At 46.2% G+C, this 21,946-nt stretch overlaps 1 protein-coding gene and 1 long non-coding RNA gene across 2 annotated transcripts in view; one reads left to right on the top strand and one right to left on the bottom strand.

Moving 5' to 3' along the window:
* Positions 1–21,946, top strand: part of zgc:153039 (uncharacterized protein LOC767698 homolog) — a 37,522-nt gene that overhangs the window by 1,948 nt on the left and 13,628 nt on the right. The window contains exons 2-8 of the mRNA XM_056441683.1: positions 1,111–1,245; positions 2,182–2,319; positions 3,096–3,392; positions 5,390–5,497; positions 5,560–5,671; positions 16,165–16,322; positions 18,796–18,878. Coding sequence (XP_056297658.1) covers positions 1,111–1,245; positions 2,182–2,319; positions 3,096–3,392; positions 5,390–5,497; positions 5,560–5,671; positions 16,165–16,322; positions 18,796–18,878 — 1,031 coding nt within the window. The remainder of the gene's footprint in view (positions 1–1,110; positions 1,246–2,181; positions 2,320–3,095; positions 3,393–5,389; positions 5,498–5,559; positions 5,672–16,164; positions 16,323–18,795; positions 18,879–21,946) is intronic.
* LOC130211080 (uncharacterized) lies at positions 3,307–11,881 on the bottom strand. The gene is made up of 3 exons (XR_008834925.1): positions 11,793–11,881; positions 7,843–8,120; positions 3,307–3,385 (listed from the first exon to the last, which is right to left on the bottom strand). It is a non-coding gene; the product is annotated as an uncharacterized LOC130211080 (long non-coding RNA).

The raw sequence follows: 21,946 nt of genomic DNA, 5'->3' as shown, positions 1-21,946 counted from the left end.
CATCTCACACGGTTCACCGACTTTCTCTTGCAACCTCAGCAAAAGTTAGAGATGAGCTCCAGAAGTCGTCACGTTTTCGTTTCTAGTGTTATTATTTAGGCGCAATGTGGTGGTTTTTGTTCGTATTTACCTGTGGGCCGACCTCATCCAGAGGACGGACCTCCGCTCCCCCGTGACGACGCGCAAGTTCAAGGTCAGAACGTCGGAGACGAGTCCGTTCCTCGACGCCGAGAGCGCTGAGAAAAAATAGTTCTGCTTTCCCGTGAAAAATGTGTCGGCTAACCTCGAAATCGTTATTTCACGCAATCCACACGTTTCACACTCCTGCTGTTAAAGCACCAACAACAACAAATAAAGAAAAAAGTGGCGCGTACAACTGGGAAGCACAACAAAAATAAATAAATAAACATAATTTGATATAAAAGTTTATTTTCTCTCTTTCTTATGTGACTCCCAGTTATTTGTGTGTTGGTGCTTCTTTCACCAAGTTGTTTTCTTACTCTCTCTCTCATTCCCCCCAACAGTCTCGTGAGACATCAGCTGACACACACACACACTCACACACACACACACACACACACTCACACACACCTTGGATGACTTTAGAGCCCCTCTATACCGGAACCAGCTGAAGTTTCACTGAGGGATGTGAAACTTCTGTCAAAAGTATCCGCCTCGTGTGCTTGTCTGAGAACTCATGGAGCTTTATTTATGTTATTTTTAAAGTGTCTCTTGTTATTTTTGAGCCACTTTATTATCATTTTTTTATGCGTCAGTTCACTTCTGAACATGTGACATTAAAAATCTTGATTAATCTCCCACAAAAGTCCATTTCTTCTTTTCTTTTAGCTTTCGTCTTCACAGGAAACGGGTTGAGGAGCGGTCGTTTGCTTATCACTTTCTGGAATAATCCAAAAACCACGCAGATAAATTCTGATTCCCGTCTGAACCCAGGTCACCTCCTGTTGGATGGCCAGAAACGGGTCGCTCCACACTTCCTGAAAACTTTATTTATCTGGTGCAGAAAGTGTAAAATGACAGTAAAGTGGGAAACTGGACTTCCCTCTTCCAGCAGCTGATCGTGGGTGTTTCTCTCTCTGCCCCGCTCAGGATTCATGGTGGGCTATTCCGGACTGTACCAAGGCATCGCCATGCTCCTGGTGGCCTACTTCATCATCTGCATGACGGTGCTGTCGGTCTGCGCCATCTCCACCAACGGAGCCCTGGACGCCGGAGGGGCCTATTGTATCCTCTTTACACACACACACACACACACACACCGTCACATGGTGTTTATGGAAGTGTGAGGTAGCATCGTATGTGCACCTGATCTGTTCATTATTTCAATAGAGTCCAGTTTTATTTGGTAATCAGTGTTTATCCTCCTCCTCGTCATCATCATCCTCCTCCTCCTCCTCGTCATCCTCACATGCCTGACATTAAAGAGCGGCTTCTTGCAGGCGATTATAAAAATAAAAGTGAATCATTAAACTCGGATCGTCCCGAGTTATATATTATTATATTATATAACACGCTGTTGAGCTGCTTCGGTCTGGTTCTGCTTTTTTGTTTGAAAAAAAATTATAATATTTATTTAAAGCGCGGAGAGGAAGCCGTATCCTTAGCAGGAACACCTGGAAGCTGCGGCGGTAGAGGGTGCCTTGCTCAAGGGCACCTCAGTGGTGGCAATGAGGGAGGGGGCGAGCACCGGTGTCTCCACTGGGGGGGGGGGGGGGGGATGCTGATCTCGGGGGAATAGTTTGACATTTTTTGGAAATACCCTTAAAGGGACAGTGTCACGAAAACGCAACGATTCTTGAGTTTCAGCTGATTGAACGTCGAAAAAACTCAGCTGATGCCGAGAGATCTCCCGAAATACAACGAGCGGCCTCTTAACTGACGTCTCTTTGAAAAAAAGACGAGAAATTCGGCGGCTCGATTCCCGGCTCCTCTGGTCCGAGTCGGTGTGTCCTTTGGGGAAGACGCCGTGGTACCGAAGGACTCGGCTGTGTGTTGTGGGCATTGGGGGAGAATGTTCCCAGAATGGCTCGATACCAGTACGAGTCCATCCGCCAAGTCCATATCCGCCTCTTGATTATGACGCAAGAGACGGTGAGCTCATCTCTGCCAACGAACCGGAGACCTTTTTGACCTTAACCCCGCCCCCCCCCCCCCCTTCAGACATGATCAGCAGGGCAATGGGTCCGGAGTTCGGCGGCAGCATCGGCATCATGTTCTTCCTGGCCAACGTGTGCAGCAGCGCCCTCTTCGTGCTCGGCCTGGTGGAGGCCATCATGGACACCTTCGGAATCCCTGAAGGTTCGTCTATACCTCTCGTGTGTCTACATCATCCATGGCAACCACACCCTGGACGTGTGGCCTGTCGATGAGTCTACAGACATCTCGCCATATTTTTAATATCGCCAATCAACCCAACCTGGCATGTTCTTGGACTGTGGGTGGAAACCAGGCAGAACCCATGAAGTCAGAATCCTGCTGTCTGTGATCTATCGTCCAGATTATTGCACCCAAATCCTTGGAGTTTGCCAATTTATCTGGACAGCTAACATTAGTTACTGTAATTACTATTATTTATTCATAATCTTATAAAAAATGAACTCGTACATTTTCTATTTTGTGGAGTTTGTTGACGAGGTTTCTTGAAGTAGGAGTCCCCCCCCCTCATCGAAGGCAATGAAAAGCATGAAGTTCATACATTAACAAACTCGCGGTGACATCGGCGTAGTCGTGGAAAGTTATGGATGAAATCAAATTTGACAGCAGAAGACAGACGTCCATTGTTCAGTCACTGACGGCGTTAAACGAGGGCGATAATCTGAGGTTCAGATGCAGAAAGTGTTCACAAACAACGTCTCAGGACAAGTTACTTCTCATGCAGTCTTTGTAGTTTTGGTTTAAATAAATCCTCGTTAACTAACCCGCGTCTGTTGGGTGGCGGTTACTGAGGGTGCGGACGCTAACCGGTCTTTTTAAAACTTTTTAAATGCACCACTGTATCAAGATTATACTACTACCCTTTTGTCTTTTCCCCTTGTAACCTCTTGACCCCTCTGCCCCCCCCCTCCTCCTCCCAGGGTCTGTGCCCATCCCCCCCTACCAGGTGCTGCCGACGGGCTACTGGTGGTCCCTGCTGTACGGCACGGGGGTGGCCCTGCTGTGCCTGCTGGTGTGCCTGGTGGGCGCCCACATCTACGCCAAGGCCACCTTCCTCATCTTCCTGGTGGTCATGTTCGTCCTGGGCACCGTCTTCGTTAGCTTCTTCGCGGTGCACCCGCGCACCGTCGTGCTGCCTGTAGCCTTCAACGGGACGGGCCCCACCACCGCCAACTTCACCGGCTTCAAGCTGGACACGCTGCTGGGGAACCTGTGGGGTAAGGGGGAATGTGTGGGGTAAGTGGGAACGTGTGGGGTAAGGGGGAGCATGTGGGGTAAGGGGGAACGTGTGGGGTAAGGGGGAATGTGTGGGGTAAGGGGGAACCTGTGGGGTAAGTGGGAACCTGTGGGGTAAGTGGGAACGTGTGGGGTAAGTGGGAACGTGTGGGGTAAGTGGGAACGTGTGGGGTAAGTGGGAACCTGTGGGGTAAGGGGGAACCTGTGGGGTAAGTGGGAACCTGTGGGGTAAGTGGGAACCTGTGGGGTAAGTGGGAACGTGTGGGGTAAGTGGGAACGTGTGGGGTAAGTGGGAACGTGTGGGGTAAGGGGGAATGTGTGGGGTAAGGGGGAACCTGTGGGGTAAGTGGGAACCTGTGGGGTAAGTGTGAACGTGTGGGGTAAGTGGGAACGTGTGGGGTAAGGGGGAATGTGTGGGGTAAGGGGGAACGTGTGGGGTAAGGGGGAACGTGTGGGGTAAGGGGGAACGTGTGGGGTAAGGGGAATGTGGGGTAAGGGGGAACGTGTGGAGTAAGGGGGAACGTGTGGGGTAAGGGGGAACCTGTGGGGTAAGGGGGAGCCTGTGGGGTAAGGGGGAACCTGTGGGGTAAGGGGCAATGTGTGGGGTAAGGCGGAGCCTGTGGGGTAAGGCGGAACCTGTGGGGTAAGGCGGAACCTGTGGGGTAAGGGGGAACCTGTGGGGTAAGGGGGAACCTGTGGGGTAAGGCGGAACCTGTGGGGTAAGGCGGAACCTGTGGGGTAAGGGGGAACCTGTAGGGTTAGTGGGAACCTGTGGGGTAAGGGGGACCTGTAGTGTAAGGGGGAACCTTTTGGGGTAAAGGTACTTACTAAACAGGTTTTTCCAATGGGAAGAGGGCTAAACCCCCATAAAGGTACCTCCACACAGGACGGAGGCCTTTTTATTTTCTACTAGTCTCGTGAAAAGTCTGTAACGGTAGAGACGGACCTCTGGTGGACACCACAGGACATTACATCCACCCAGCATCCTTAAAGTGGAGCGAATGCACTGAAATGCCGTAAGAGAAGAAGAGCGTGATCCCTCACCGGCTCCCCCCCGTTAACCCAGCCACGCAGAGCAGCGTGGAGTTCACCCACAACCTTCATTCATCAGCAGCACGCCGCCGACCTCTAGACCTCTAGACCTCGAGAGAGACGCCCTGCAGGTTCTCCCTGGTTCCTACGTGTCCACAGGAAATCTGTCCAATCGCAGCGTTTGCAGGAATTTGTACCCGAGCGCATGATTAATAATCTAATTGGTGCAACTCGGGCCTGAACTCTGACACGCCGGAGAGCTTAGGATAAGCCCAACATGAGGAGGTCATCATGTGTTTACAGATCAAAGGCCCAATGAGGCTTTCCTCCAAGTCTTTATGAACCAAAACCGGTCAGAGATTCATTTCTTTCTTTACCTTCGGACGATATCACGCATGTTTGATTTGATTAATCAATACAGCAAAGTACTTTGGATAGCTTTGGTTTGATTGGAACTCCCTCTGGGGTGAAGGTAGACGTTAAAGAGTTCGTTCACGTGGAAAAGTCTCACGAAGACACCCAACATCCAACCGTCTGTCCGATGGGTCCAATCTCGTGGGAATCTCTCTCAAAATTGGCACAAATCTTCCAGCGAGACTCGAGGATGAACTCGTCACATTTTGGGGAGAACTGGCAGAGATGTTTTCTTTTTACATTTGATTGTTTTAATCGATCAGTTGTTCGACTAAGGAAGCCCCAGAATCACAATACCGCCTTTTCTTTTGGTACATCACCCAAATCATCCACCGCTGGTGTCATTGGAATTCAGTTTTGGTTCTAGTTGATTTCCTGTCAACTTAAAAAGTGAAGCAACCTGAGTTTTGTTTTACCTGTGAGATGTCGTCTCAACACGCAGATGACACTGAGTTTTCGCTCTCTACACAAGGTCACGTGACCTCACGCCACGAGGTCACGTGACCTCACGCCAGTTGCTGTGTCTCCACAGAAGACTACACCGTGGACTACACCACCAACACCATGATGACCTTCGCCACCGTGTTCGCCGTCATGTTCAACGGCTGCACCGGCATCATGGCCGGCTCCAACATGTCAGGTGTGTGTGTGTGTGTGTGTGTGTGTGGACACACACTGTAAACCTCTCATATCCACCATCAGGTGACCTGAAGAACCCGAGCTACTCCATCCCCTGGGGAACCATCACCGCCGTCATCTTCACCTTCATCATCTACAACATGCTCAGCATCATGGTGGCCTGCTCCTGTGACCGGTCAGTCACACACACACACTCACACACACACACTCAAACAAATGCACACATGCACACACACATACACAGACACACACACTCACGCTTAATCACGCTCACTTACACTCACACACATTCAAACAATCACACTCACAGACACACACACAAACAAACACTCCAACACACACACCCACTCCCTGCATCACAGTTCTCTCTACAATCGAGCAGCGGTGAAACGTCCCTAATTGCCCGTGAGATGCAGACGAGGTAATTAAACTTCGGTCGCCGTGGTAACGGATGTTTGCCGTTTTGTTTGCAGCCGGCGTGTAAATCCATACTTTACGATCAGATAACGAACACGGCTAAAGACGCCATTGAAGACGTTTTGATGGAAGTTTGATTGACAGACGGTTCGTCCAATCTCCTTGTTGAGCTAAACCAACTAGCTAACGGTGTGGCTCCTCCTCCTCCTCCTCTCGCTCCTCAGTGATTACAAAGTGCTTCGTCGGCGGCGAAATGTGTGAAAACCCGTCCTGCGAAGCGACGCATCTCGATATCAGTAGAACCGTCTGGTGAGCGTTACCGCGGCGATACGGAGAGGAATGCCTCCAATCAGGTGTTGGCACGCGGCTAACGGTCGATCAGGGTCACACGGGTCACGCTGGTGTCCTCACTTCACCTCCCTCCCTCTCTCCATCACCGTCTCTCTCTCTCTCTCTCCGTCTCTCTCTATCCATCTCCCAGGGTTCAGTATCGATGTCTCTCCATCGTTGTTGCCAAGGTGTTAAACTGACATGACGGGCTATAAAGAGAGCGTCAGGGATCAATAACGCCATCGTTTACCGTCCGCCTCTCACACACACACACACTCCGTCCTCGTCCCCAGAGGGACCGTTACTCTGTTCTTTTTACGTTCACGTTGTCTTCTTCAATCTGAAGCATGAAGATGAAGGAAGGGAAGTTATTCGGTTATTAATAAAGCCAAATCGGTACTGAGCCCCCCCCCCCCCCCCCTGCTCACATGACCCAACAAAGAGGCCACAAAGGTCCCTCATGACCCGTGTGTGTGTGTGTGTGTGTGATCCCTCGGGTCACTTCGGGGTCACATGCAGCGACACAACAAGAGATAACTAGTCAACACTGCTGTTGACGGGATCTCGTATCTTCACCTCCAGATGTTTACTGATTCATTCACGCTGTGACGGGATCAATGGACGACCTTTGACCCTTTCAACACCCAAGGAAATCACTCGGTGTTAACGGTCCTGGATAAGTGATGAGGGAGAGAGATAGGGAGGGACAGAGGGGGGGAGAAGGAGGGAGAGGAGAGGGGGGAGAGAGAGAGGGAGGGAGAAAAGGAGGGATAGAGAGAGGGAGGGAGAGAAGAAGGGAGAGAGAGAGGGAGGGAGAGAGGGATGGAGAAGGGAGAGGGAGGGATGGAGAGGGGAGGGAGAGAAGAAGGGAGGGAGAGAGAGGGAGGGAGGGATGAAGGAGGGAGAGAGATAGGGAGGGGGGAGAGGGAGGGAGAGAAGAAGGGATGGAGGGAGGGAGAAAAGGAGGGATGGAGAGGGGAGAGAGAGAAGGAGGGAGAGGGAGGGAGAGAGGGAGGGATGGATGGAGAGGGGAGAGAGAGAAGGAGGGAGAGAGAGAGGGAGGGAGAGAAGAAGGGAGAGAGGGAGGGATGGAGAGAGAAGGAGGGAGAGAGAGAGGGAGGGAGAGAAGAAGGGAGAGAGGGAGGGATGGAGAGGGGAGAGAGAAGGAGGGAGAGAGAGGAGGGAGAGAAGAAGGGAGAGAGAGAGGGAGGGATGGAGAGGGGAGAGAGAAGGAGAGAGGGAGGGATGGAGAGGGGAGGGAGAGAGAGAGAGGGAGGGAGAGAGAGGAGGGAGAGAAGAAGGGAGAGGGAGGGAGAAAAGGAGGGATGGAGAGGGGAGAGAGAAGGAGGGAGAGAGGGAGGGAGAGAAGAAGGGAGAGAGAGAGGGAGGGAGAAAAGGAGGGATGGAGAGGGGAGAGAGAGAAGGAGGGAGAGAGGGAGGGAGGGAGAGAAGAAGGCAGAGAGAGAGAGGGAGGGAGAGAAGGAGGGAGAGGGGGAAAGAAGGGGGCGAGAGGGAGGGAGAGAGAAGGAGGGAGAGGGGGAAAGAAGAAGGGAGAGAGAGGGGGAAAGAAGGGGAGAGAGATGAGCGTTATCTCTCTACCTGACGGTGTTTCCTGTTTTCTTCGCTCCTCGACGTGGAGGCCAGACGTCAGGTTATTATTATTAATATCACAGCCGGTGAGACGTCCTCGTCTTCCTCTGAAGAGGAGGGAGCTCCCTCGTCTTCCTCTGAAGAGGAGGGAGCTCCCTCTGGACTCTCCTCTCGTCCCGTGATAATAAATGAAAGCCCAAAACATTTCCATCCAGGGCGGTTCCTGCTCCATCAAGTCGCCGTCTTCACGGCATCGATTGTTTCCGTGGGAACGAGCCGCTGCTGTTCTGAAAACACAGTGAGGGGAAATAAGCGTTTGATCATTCTGAGGCCAAACGGCACGGAATGAAGCGGATAAAAAACACTCCAGACATGTTTATGACACGCGACTCTGAGGCTTGAGCAGATTGATTGTTAAATAAATGAAGACAGTTGATGTGAAGCCCGTCTTCAACACGTCAAACATGTTTCAAATGTTTAAACATCCTCATGTCGATACAATGTAGCTGCTTATTGTGAAGGAACTGTTTCCTAAACCGCCTTAAAACATGTTCATTTAAAAATAATAGGGCTGTCAATCGATTAAAAAAATTTAACTAATTAATCGCACCTTTTGAAATTGCGATTAATTAATTAATCGCAATTAAAAGTTAAAAGTTCATTCTTTTTAAAGACAAAACTTCACACAGAGCTGTGTTTTCAAAGAGGCTCCTACATATACAGTGCCAGCGAGGTATTTAATATCGTGGATGATAAATTGTTTCTTCAGTGAAACATCAGATTAGTTTTTAAAAAAAAAGTATATTGAGACCCCATTGGTCCTGTCATCTTTAACACTGAACAGCAGCAGAACCAGTGGCCTTGGTAACTGACTGACATTCACATATGTCACGTTAACCCTCTGGAGGCTGGGGGCATTTTATACATTTTACAAAAAATTATTATTCACGTTTAACCCTTGTGTTGCCTTGGTCATTTTGACCGAATCAATGTCATCCTCTCTCCGCCTTGAGTTAATTTGACCCCATTCAATGTTTAATGTCGGTGTTCTTTCGGTAGTCAACAAACAAACATAAAGTGCCTCACACTTAAACTTGGAAAACAATATTAATTCTAATAATTTTCTGGAGGTTTTAATTGCTGGCGTCAAATTGAACCCAAAGGGTAAAATATGTTAGTAAATATAAAGGTAACAGGAGGGTGAAACATTGAATCGGGTCAAAATGACCGAGGAAGGGTTAAATATTTAATCGGGTCAAAATGACCAAGGCAACACAAGGGTTAAAGTGTTTCCCTTTTTAAAGACAAAACTTCACACAGAGCTGTGTTTTCAAAGAGGCTCCTACATATAAAGTGCCAGCGAGGTATTTAATATCGTGGATGATAAATTGTTTCTTCAGTGAAACATCAGATTAGTAAAAATATATATATATTGAGACCCCATTGGTCCTGTCATCTTTAACATTGAACAGCAGCAGAACCAGTGGCCTTGGTAACTGACTGACATTCACATATGTCACGTTAACCCTCTGGAGGCTGGGGCATTTTATACATTTTACAAAAAAAATTAAATTCACCGTTTAAAGTCTTTTGCATGTGACACACCCCCACGTGTTATACATCAAACATTCCAGAACAATCTCAGCTCTGAAATAAGGCTCATTGTCCTCGCGCCGTGTTCTCTGGTTCTCTGACTGACAGGCTGCTAAATGAGCCTAACCTGTGAGGTGGGAGGTCCTTTGTGATTTACTGAGTGTTCATTGGTTTTTTTCCCCCCCCGAAATGTTGACAGACAAACGGATTGACCAATCACGTTGAAGGTTTCGTGTGTCGCGTTCTTTCCGTTCCTCTGTGTATCAGAGGGGGAGACGGGAGGAAGGAGGAGCAGGAGGAAACCCGACTGATTCATCCACGAGTTTAAACTGATTTCTGCTCCTTATTTTCGCGGAGAAATGATTGTTTTAAAAACGGAAACAGTGTCAAACCGTACTGCCGCGGTGCGCGGTAAAAAAAAAAAAAAAAAACTTGCGTTAATTGCGTTAAAATATTTTAGTGCGTTAACGCGGCCAAATTAATCGCATAGATTAACGCGTTAACGCTGACAGCCCTAAAAAATAATATCTCAATATTTCAAAAAAAATGTTTTAACCCTTGTGTTGCCTTAGGGTCATTTTGACCCGAATCAATATTACACCCTCCCCCCGCCCTAGGATTAATTTGACCCCATTCAATGTTTAATGTCGGTGTTCTTTCGGTAGTCAACAAACAAACATAAAGTGCCTCACACTTAAACTTGGAAAACAATATTAATTCTAATAATTTTCTGGAGGTTTTAATTGCTGGCGTCAAATTGAACCCAAAGGGTAAAATATGTTAGTAAATATAAAGGTAACAGGAGGGTGAAACATTGATTCGGGTCAAAATGACCCTAAGGCAACACAAGGGTTAACTACCTTAAAACATGTTGCATTAAAATATATACACTACCGTTCAAAAGTTTGGGATCACTTAGAAATGACTTTATTTTATAAAGAAAATCACTTTTTTTCAATAAAGATAACATTAAATTAATCAGAAATACACTCTCTACATTGTTAATGTGGTAAATGACTATTCTAGGTGGAAACATCTGGTTTCTAATGAAATATCTCCAGAGGTGTATAGAGGCCCATTTCCATCAACTATCACTCCAGTGTTCTGATGGTACATTGTGTTTGATAATCGCCTTAGAAGACTAATGTCTGATTAGAAAACCCTTGTGCAATTATGTTAGCACAGCTGAAAACAGTTATGCTGGTGATATAAGCTATACAACTGGCCTTCCTTTGAGCTTGAAGTTTGTAGAACAAAATTAATACTTCAAATATTAATCATTATTTCTAACCTTGTCAATGTCTTGACTATATTTTATATTCATTTGATAAATAAAAGTGTGATTTTTCATGGAAGACACGAAATTGTCTGGGTGATCCCAAACTTTTGAACGGTGGTGTATATGTTAGTGTCTCTAATTTCTTTTCATAAAATGTGATAAAAGCTTGTGTGTGTTGTAGTGGCGGGATCTGTCCACAAGGTGGCAGTCACTCTCCAACCAAGCGGCCCGGCTCACTTTTTAAACAGGGAAGATTGAGAGTGACAGCCTAACCTTTACATACGGGTCCTCTTAAGTGTGAGTGTGTGTGTGTGTTCCCTATAACGAGACGTGAGGTCCTCTTAACCCACTAAACTCCGACATGGATCCACTCCCACAGCCGCTGTCACTTCTCCCATCATGCACCAGGCTCCTGGTTCCTCTGGTCTCCTGCGTGATGTCATCAGATACATTTCATGATGTTTATGTTCGATCAGTCACGTGATACACACCTCTTCATACCACTGAGCACGTTCTCAGAAGCTCCGCCCCCCCGTCATTAGAGCCTCTCGGTCTGCTTCCCCGTCATCAGCGGCCGCACGGCGACAGGGAACCATTAACCCCGCGTGACCCGCTAGCCGGCCATGACAGATGGGCTTGTCGCGGCTTTATCAAGCTCTGTGTGTGAGTGTGTGTGTGTACATGTGTGTGAGATTGTATGCGAGAGTGTGTACATGCTTGGGTGTGTGTACGTGTGTACATGTGTGTGTGTGTGTGTATGTGTGTGTGTGTAACATGCGTACTGTGTGTCAGTGACCTGTATTCTCATTCCTTCAGCTTTTGTATTTATTAACTGACTTGATAATTATATTAATTTTCCATCGGCTGATCCTTCTTTCTGTTGTGCTATCTCTGACATGCAGCCTTGTGGACACACACACACACACACACACACACACACACACTGCTCTCGCTTTTTACAGAAAAGTTTCCTCTATTCGTCGCAGCACTAAAAAACAAACCGTATTTCTCCGCTCCGTCTGTTTCCATTCTTCTGTTTTCCTATTCTATATTTTATTCCTCCCCCTCTCCCTCTCACTGTGGTTACCTTTCAATAAATTGCTTTTTTCTTTTCTTTTTTCCACTCATTCAACATCTCCTCTCTCGCTTTAGCTGCTTCCTGTCTGCCTCCCACAGCTCAAGGTCCTTTCTCCTCCGCTCCCATCTGAAATAAAAAGAAGGCTTTATGTATTTGGCCACAGTCCTCCTACAAAACCCCGTGACTCGGATAGTATGTTTCTTTGACTATTGGGGTAAGGGCTGCAGTAGCAAAGGCCTCTGGTTGGTCAATCACACAGCCAAAGCTTTGACTGGAAGTAACCAACCAGGCAGCAAAGGAAACATGTTTAAATTAAGTAAAGAAGTCGGTACTCGGAACTAAAGACGTCGGTACTCGGAACTAAAGACGTCGGTACTCGGAACTAAAGACATCGGTACTCGGAACTAAAGACATCGGTACTCGGAACTAAAGACATCGGTACTCGGAACAAAGACGTCGGTACTCGGAACAAAGACGTCGGTACTCGGAACTAAAGACGTCGGTACTCGGAACAAAGACGTCGGTACTCGGAACTAAAGACATCGGTACTCGGAACAAAGACGTCGGTACTCGGAACAAAGACGTCGGTACTCGGAAATAAAGACATCGGTACTCGGAACAAAGACGTCGGTACTCGGAACTGAACTAAAGAAGTCGGTTCTAAAGAAGTCGGTACTCGGCAGTAAAGACGGTAGACGGTGTTTTTTACGTGGAGTGACTGAGGATGCTCGTCTGTTACTCAGCTTTTACATCATGTGCCCTCATTCTCAGGCCTCCTCCTCCTCCTCCTCTTCCTCTACCAGACTCTCCCCATTGTGGTGCAACAAGTCCAGCAGCCCCCCCTCCTTCCCTCCTCCCCCTTTCTTTTGGCACTATCGGCCCTCAGCAGCATTCTTGGCTCCCCTCCCTCGTCTCTCTCTCTCCCTCCTCTTCCTGTCTCGTCCATCCATCCATCCACAGAGCCGTGCTCCCTCCTTTTATTACTCACCCCTCTATCTCTCCACTGCAGAGATCTCCCCCCCCCCCACACACACACACTCCTCACTGCTGTCTGCATGTGTTTTTTTGTGGTAACAATGGTGGCAGTACAGGCCAAGTCCTCAACAAGGTGTTTTGGGGGAGGGGGGGGGGCTGACAGGTGAGAGGTTTATATATTTTAGATATTCATTTAAACTGGGTTGGCAGGCACTTAGCGGTGTCCATGAAAGATGTGAGGCCGTATATTATAATTGATACCTCATCTGTCTTTTATGGGAAGCACTAAACTTTTTTTGAAAAAAAAAAAAAAGATGCGACTCCACCGAGCAGCGCTGAGCGGGGCGCGGGGCGCGGTGTCGAGCGGAGAACGGCGAGCGGTGGTCCTCACGCTGCCGGCTCCTGCAACTCGCTGCAATCTCCCGGTGTCTTTTATTCTTTTATCCATCTTTTCTGAATAAGAATGAAGAAAGGCGCGTCCGGGGTTTTACTAACCGTATCCTCTAAAGATCAGTGAGGATCACGGCGCTCGCTCTTTAAATTCAAAACCCTTCACGACTTTGACAAAGTTAAATGATAGTAAAGGTCAAAGTTCACTCTTGATTTGAGAAACATCGGTTGAGAAGCGACGTCACCCGTCGGTTTGTGGACTGATGTTTTAAAGCCTCAAGTACAAGGTGGGGGGTCAACCTGTCAATCACCTGTAGCCCCGCCCCTAAAGCGTCCCCTCTACAGGACCATAAAGTATAAATGATGACATCATGCTGTACAGAAGAAGACTTGAAACTAGAGACTGAGACATGAACTCATGTTTACAATGTTTACTGAGGGAATACATCAAGAGAAGTAGAGTCACTATATAGACTTCTATACAACCAGAGGAGCCCCCTGGTGGTCAGGAGAGAGAATGCAGCTCTAACACATGAATCATAGACTTCTATACAACCAGAGGAGTCGCCCCCTGGTGGTCAGGAGAGAGAATGCAGCTCTAACATATGAAGCAGTCTTCTATACAGTGAAACCTTTCAAACTTAATGTTGCTGTATAGTTTTGGAAGGAGATGTTCCTGTGGAACAGGATCCTCCCGTTGGTCTTGTGGCCGTCTCCATGTGGTCTCTGGTTTCCCTGCAGACCGCCTGACCCTGAACACCACAGACTATGACTCCATATCTCAGACGATGGAGCAGCATGACCGTAAAAACTGATGAAAACATTTAGATATATGAACGTGTAGACGGCGGAGATGGAAAAGCTGAAATGTGCAGAGTACTTGTTGGAAGAGAAGGAGTGTGTGTGTGTGTGTGTGCACAGAGGCCTTGTTAGTTATTGATTCCATTTAATAATCCTTAACCACAGCCTACTCCCCTGAGAGCACTTAACTCCCCTCCTCCCTCTCCCCTTCACTACCTCCCTCTTCTTCTTCTTCCCTCCCTCCCTCTCTCCTCGGCTCCTTCTTTAATGCGTCTGTATCTCCTCCTCTGAAAGTGCCCGTGAGGCGGAGGTGATTGAGGCTAAAGACCAGCACTAAAACCCCCGGCAGTAACGAGGTGCAGGTCCATGGAGGCCTCGCGGACCGTAAAGGTGACGCGGGTCTTCTGTAGACCCCCCCCCCCCCCTATGCTGGCACGGGTGGGAAATCGAGCTGTAGAATCTCCACCTCTTCATTTCATCTGAGCTGGTTTCTACTGTTTTACTTCCAGTGTTGAGTTTGGATGAAGGTGCACGGGGAAGTAAACGTGTGATTATTATTTTCCTTCTTTATTTAAGAGCAGAAACCCTGAAATAAATCGTGTGTGAAGCACAGCTCTACGTGACGCTGTTGTTCCCGGAAAAGGGCGGCAATTTATGATGACTCACCCAATTTCAGTTCATTTTATTAGTATTTATACTTATATATATGAACGCAATATCCCACTTAAAATATATATTTATTTATTTATTTTAATAATATATTTATATATATATATTTATTTTAATAATATACTAATATATAAATATTTATTGTTATAAATATACACACTTACACACATGCGCGCACACATACACACACAGCCACACACACAGTCACATAGAAACACACGATTATAAATCACAGAAAACGAAGTCTTTCATTCTATTTTGACCGAACGCATGAATAAACTCTCACACACTCTCACACACACACACTCTCTCTCTCACACACACACTCTCACACACACGCTCACACACCATTTATCAGCGCTGTCAGCCGGCTTTTGTTTTTGAGCCTGTTTTGTGAATGTCAAGCTTTCTGGATTCATTCTGCAGCTGCTGCACGTCACACAAATTAATAATCAGACGATAAGTTTGGACCGACATCATCACTCACCTCACGCACACACACACACTGACACACGCACAAACACACACACTTTAATTCCTCATGTTGAGCACCTTTTTGGGTTCCACTCTTTGCTTTTATTGTTTGTGTGTGTGTGTGTGTGTGTGTGTGTGCATGCAGCAAACAGCGACACTCCCCTCCAATCGTGTGCCGGCGTATCAGACGGTGAACAGTTGTTATGAATATGTCAGAGAGTCTGATTACAGCAGCGGTTCATAAAGTTTTCACTGCAGTGCACACACACACATACACACACACATACATACACACACACACACACACACACACACACACACACACATACAAGGGGAATAAACAAAGTAGTTGGCTTTCTTTTCCTAATTTCAAGGGTGATGTTAACTTCTCAGCAGCACCTTTGATTTGTGGTAATGCAAAAATAAAACGTGTGTGTGTGGTATATGCCTCTTTGTGAAATAATAGTGCGCTCAGATCTTTGGATGGAGCGAAACAATACTTAACAGGGCCACGATAATAAGTATTAAAATCACTGGACCTGAAAGAAAACGTGATGAGACTTTTAATAAAGAGAGAGAGAACTATAAAAGTAAATACAAAAACATCCTTTAAATGGGTTTTTAAAAACATCACGATGAGGGCAACACAGTGGGATGGATTGGATGTGAGGATTGAAACAAAGAGATTGAGATGGAGAGAGAGAGAGAGAAAGAGGGAGAGAGACTTTGCAGTCTAATTCTCTCTCTCAGGGTGTTATTGAAAAGGGGGGGGGGGGTTGCAATCATGCACCCCCCGCTGTGGTGCTTGTACTCTGATCTATTCTTCTCCATGTTCTTGTACATCATCATCACACACACACACACACACACACACACACACACACACACACACACACACAGGTGTATTCCAGGATGTCATCATTAGGTGGCAGAGTGATTGCCACTCTATTTTTTTTAATAGTCTTCAATTCTTTTTAGATTCTTCTATTACAATATAAATATACAGAATCTCTTGTCATGTGTATTTAAATGACGCTGTGTACCTCTTGTATGTGACCCCCCCCCCCCCCAGGGTGCTGCTGCAGAGGGACTACAGCTTCCTGAGGGACATCAACGTGTGGAACCCGTTCGTCACCGTGGGCGTCTACTGCTCCACGCTGTCCGCCGCCATGAGCAACCTCATCGGGGCCTCGCGCATCCTCTACGCCCTGGCCAGGGACGACCTGTTCGGTGGGTCACCCCGCGCACCTGCTGGGGGGGGGGGGGGGGGGCTACAAGCAAAGGGGAAATAAAAGATGATGTGAGTTTATCCACAGATACGTTCCATAGAGCGAGCTGCGACACATCGGGGTCACCTTTTTACTATATATACATTTTATATAAATATTTTTTTTAATTTATAGATAAAATGAAAATGAATATATATAAATAAATACACATTTAAATATATATAAATATATGAATAAATACAAATAAAATACAAATATATAAATATAAATAAATACACATTTGAATAAAAATAAATAAAATACAAATTAATAAATATAAATGAAAACAAATTCTAATAAATATATAAATACATACATAAACATAATAACATCAGAATAAATGAAAATAATTAAATTAATAATTGTAAACCAATACAAATAGATATGAATAAATAAAAATATATGAATATAAATTAATAATTATGAATAAATAAATATAAATATAAATATATAAATATCAAAAAATATAATAAAATATGAATAAATGAAAATAAATAATGAATAAAACAATTAAAACTAGAACAAAATAATGTGTGTGTGTGTGTTGGGGGAGGTTCCCATCGGTGTGTGTGTGTGTGGAGTTCCTCCTCACAGAGAGACGGAGAGCTCAGCGGTTAACTTAGATTAATCTCTTTAATTAAGAGTCAGTGACTGTGGAGCCATAAATGTGTAATGTCCTGCAGGAGGGAGGAGCCGGTCACTATGACCCCGCCCTGTGTGTGTGTGTGTTGTTGTTGTCATTCATGCTCCCCCTCTCTCTCTTCACCTTGCCACCATCATCGATGCAAACAGAGTGATGGATGCACCACGTCTCAGAGCGGAGTTTATCTATGGCGTCCCACGCACACACACGCACACACACACACACACCTACGCACACACCTACACATGCACACGCACACACACACACACCCTCCTCTGTTCTTTGATCTTTTGATTGCTGCTGTACTCAGATATCGTCTCTGTGATGAAACGTCGTCCATGAAGGAATGCAGAGCGTGATGGAAATGACTCCACCTCCATGTCGAATAAAGTCTCCCTCTCTCTCTCTCCTCTCTCCCCCTCCTCTCCCTCTCGCTCTCCCTCCTCTCTCTCTCCCCCCTCTCTCTCTCTCCCCTCTCTCTCTCTCCCCCTCCTCTCCCTCTCGCTCTCCCTCTCTCTCTCTCCCTCTCTCTCCTCTCTCTCTCCCTCTCTCTCCTCTCTCTCTCCCTCTCTCTCCCTCCATCTCTCTCTCCCTCTCTCTCTCTCTCCCCTCTCTCTCTCCCTCCCTCTCTCTCTCCTCTCTCTCTCTCCCTCTCTCTTCCTCTCTCTCCCCCTCTCTCTCTCCCTCTCTCTCCCTCCTCTCTCTCTCTCTCTCCCTCCTCTCTCTCTCTCCCTCTCTCTCTCCTCTCTCTCCCCTCTCTCTCTCCCTCCTCTCCCCCCCCCTCTCTCGTCCTCACCAGACAGTTAATTACACACATTTGGTGAATGTCATGTGGAATCTTCCGGCCTGGTTCAGTTTAATTTGATCCGTGAACTGAGTTGTAATCGCTGCCGCACGACGTTCATCATATAAGAAAGATGTATATATATTAATATATGTATATATCTATGTGTGTGTACATATATTAATAAGGAACACGTCTGGCTTGTGATTTATGATGAACTTGTTCCTGGATGTGAAGTGATGCCGCTTTACTTTAACCGCCATCTGAAGAGTTTTTAGGCTTTTATTTTGACGAGCATCAGGATCTCGAGGCCTTCGAGTTGTGATACCTGGTGAATATGAAGTTATAAGTTATAAGCTATAAGCTAATACCTGTTATTGACTTACGGTCCACGTTGATGATGTGGAGCCGCTGATCAATAATCACAAACTAAGAGTTCAACTTCCTGTCGACCGTTTCCTCGATGCCCCGCCCCTCCCCGGCTGCCATTGGTCGACGGCGGGGGAGAAACATTTACATATATTTTAGATGCGTCTGTTTTATTTAACTCCTCTGACCTCTGACCTCACGGCGGCTCCAGCTCCTCACTTCAGATCATAGCTTGTGCAAATCACCACGGAAATGTCCTCCTCCTCTTCCTCCTGGGATCCTCCTCCTCCTCTTTCTCCTCTTCCTCCTCCTCCTTTGCCTCTTCCTCCTCCTCCCCTTCTCTTTCTCCTCCTCCACCTCTTCCTACTATTCCTTCTCATCCTCCTCCACCTCTTCCTCCTCCTCCACCCACACCTCCTCTTCATGCTCTTACCCCTCCTCTTCCTCCTTTCCTCCTCTTCCTTCTCCTCTTATTCCTCCACCTCTTCCTCCTCCCTCTTTCCCCACCTCACCCCCATACATTACTCCCTCACCACCATGCCCCCCCCCATACATTGCTGGTCACTCACCACCATGCCCTCCTCTCCCCCCCCCCCCCCATACATTGCTGGTCACTCACCACCATGCCCCCCCCTGTAGGTACGGTCCTGTCCCCGGCCAAGAGGACGTCCTCCAGTGGGAACCCCTGGGTGTCGGTGCTGCTCTCCTGGTTCCTGGTGCAGGTGAGTCACGGCTCCGGCTCCGGGGTTCAAGTCCAGGCCTGAAGATTGTTTTAGATATTCCCGAACGATCCCTCTGAGCTCCAGAAGCAGTGAAGCTCAGCGCGAAGGGTGGGGGAGGGAGGGAGAGAGGAGGAGGAGGAGCTTCAAACGAGCCGCGGGTGTTTTTTGGGGGTAAAAGATCCGAGTTAGTGACGCCGAGGGACAGAAATCAGCCGAAAAGATCTGGTTGTGTTTGGTCTGTGAAGTCGTGGAAACTTTCCTCCTGTTCCACCGGAGAGACGTCTCTCCTCCAACGGAAGAGACTACGTGGTAGAAATCACACGGCGGCTGTTCAATAATAACAGTTATACGTGTTTATTATACAATATATATATATATCAGTACTGCCGCTGTTATGGGAACGTCTCTCTAAACTAAGTGCTAACCATAGAGGAAAACTGGGGTTCAATAAATTAATTTATACATTTATTTATATTTTATTTATTTATATTATATTCATATTATATTTATGTTATATTTATTTATACTATATATTTATTTATATTTCATTTGTATTATATTTATTTAGTGGTATTATATTTATATTTATTTATACTATATATTTATTTATATTTTATTTGTATTTATTTATATTTTATTTATATATATTATATTTATTTATATTACATTTATATTACATTTATATATATTTCATTTGTATGTATTTATTTGTATATTTAGAAATATGTAAGCATATTTTATTCCATATGGATCAGAAATCAACCCCAAAAGCTGCCGTTGTGTTTTTGGTCTGAAGTCGTGGAAACTTTCCTCCTGTTTCACCGGAGAGACAGAAGCGAAGAAACAAGGGGATAGAAATCATAGCGCGGCCGATCAATAATAACGATTATATAATATATATAATTATATATACATGCTGGCGCTGTGACGTGAGCGTCTCTCTGAACGCCTGAGAAAAGAGTTCAATAAACAATTAGAACAAACAAACCCACCGAGAATAAATCCCGTTGAGTTTTTCTCCTCTATTGTGTGTTCTGCGTCGGGGGGGGGGGACGCAGATTCAGCCTCGAGGAGGAAACCATCGGCGGAGATAAAGACGTGAGGATGGAGAGACACAGAGGAGGTAGAGAATCTTTAGAGCAAACAGGCCGGACCGTCCCATCATTATCAGGGCCGGGCTGCTAAACGGCTTGTCATTATTTGCTTTCTCTCTCTCTCTCTCTCTGTCTCCGTCTCAACCTCTCCTCCTCCTCCTCCTCCTCCTCGCTCGCCAATCTCCAGGAGTGGAGGAGGAGCAATTAGATGGAAATCGTTAGCCGCGCCGACCGCTTCCATCAGAGATCATTGACTCTCTCGTCCTCTTCCTCCGCCATCTGAATGATTCACTGATGACAAAAGTCTGATTGTAATCTCGCCTCACGCGCCGCTGGATTGAGGAGGAGGAGGAGGAGGAGGAAGAGGAGGAGGCACGAGGCATCTAAGTGAAACCAGAATGGACCGACTGAGAGAGCAAGGGGGAGAAGAGAAACCTGAAAAGGTTGAAAGAGAAGAGGATCCGCCTGAATAGAGGAGCTGAAAATACAAATGACGACAATATGAAAGAGATGGACGTTGCATTTAAATTGTACATCAGTGTCTTTTTCTCCTTCTTCTTTCAGAACCTTTAACGGCAAAACATTTGCAAATATTTTTTTAGAATCCTTTAGAAACTTTCTGCGAAATCGCTTTTCTTCCCGACCTCATCTTTCAAAACCACGATGTTGAGAACAAATCGAGCCACAAGAAGAAATGTGTTCTCCTCAAACTGCTGCCAGAGGGCTGAGCTCCTCCCCCTTCAGGGCTAAGCTCCTCCCCCTTCAGGGCTGAGCCCAACTCCCCACTGGAGGAAGCTCTTGAGCCACAAGGTGACGGTTTGGACCGCAGCTGGACAGGTGACCTTCACCAGAACTATGTGCTGCTTCTGACTCGGCCTCAATCCACCTGTTCATCTCACCCAAGGAAGAAGAAGAATAAATCAAATACAAATGAATAAATATAAAGAAATACAAATATAAAGAAATATATATATAAATAAAATACAAATGAATAAATATAAAGAAATACAAATATAAAGAAATATATAAATAAAATACAAATGAATACATATAAATAAATAAAAATGTTATCAAATATAAATAAATAAATAAAATACAAATAATTAAATATAATAAAATACAAATAAATAAATAAATATGAATAAATAACTAAAGAAATCTACCAACTTTAATGTCAAAGATTCCCCAAATTCTGTCCTCCAGAATTACGGGTCCAACTTGTCCAACGTTTTATTTACTATTATATCCCTTGATTAAACTCTTATTAATCTCTATTTACTGCAACTAATCTCTTCCTCTAGCCGTCGTTCTGTAGCGGCTTCTAACTTTGCTTTTGACCTGTAAACTTTTGGGAAAAAGCTTTTTTGTGTTGCTTTGGAGTCCAGAAACATAACTCAGCTGCTCCCTCTCTTCTTCTTTCTTCATGAGTGCCTCTGTGAGGGGCGCCAACTCGTCTCACCTAAAGTTATGGCAATTTATGCACACCGCTTTCCAGAAACACTCTTTCAAATGGCCGCACGAAAAAACATACCGGCAGGAGATTTAGTGCGCACACACACACACACACACACACACACACACAGAGTGGTCCATGCTGGCCTGTGTCTGAGCTAATGGCTAATTAATGCTCCGGTAGAGACGACTCCCGGGGGAGCGCCGCAGAGACTCCCACTGACTTTGACTACTAGAGGTCAGAGACGCTTTCTTACCCACTTCCTCTTCTTCTTCTTCTTCTTCTTCTTTTCCATCTCATCATCTTCTTCTTCCTTTGCTCTGTCGCTCGCCTCGTCATTTTTCCGACCGCCTGTCGATAATGTGACATCGTTAATCTCCATTCCGCGGCCATTACCTCCCCTCCTCCTCCTCCTCCTCCCCTCCCCACTTCAGTTTTTTTTAAACTTCTTCTTCGCGGTCACAAAGTTGGTGATCTCCCCTCCATAAACACCAATGATACGCCCCGGAGCCGGAGGAATA

Source organism: Pseudoliparis swirei, chromosome 20, assembly GCF_029220125.1.
Source record: "Pseudoliparis swirei isolate HS2019 ecotype Mariana Trench chromosome 20, NWPU_hadal_v1, whole genome shotgun sequence".
Classification (NCBI taxonomy): domain Eukaryota; kingdom Metazoa; phylum Chordata; class Actinopteri; order Perciformes; family Liparidae; genus Pseudoliparis; species Pseudoliparis swirei.
Note: the sequence above shows the minus strand (reverse complement) of the source record. Positions and strands in the feature narration are given on the sequence as shown.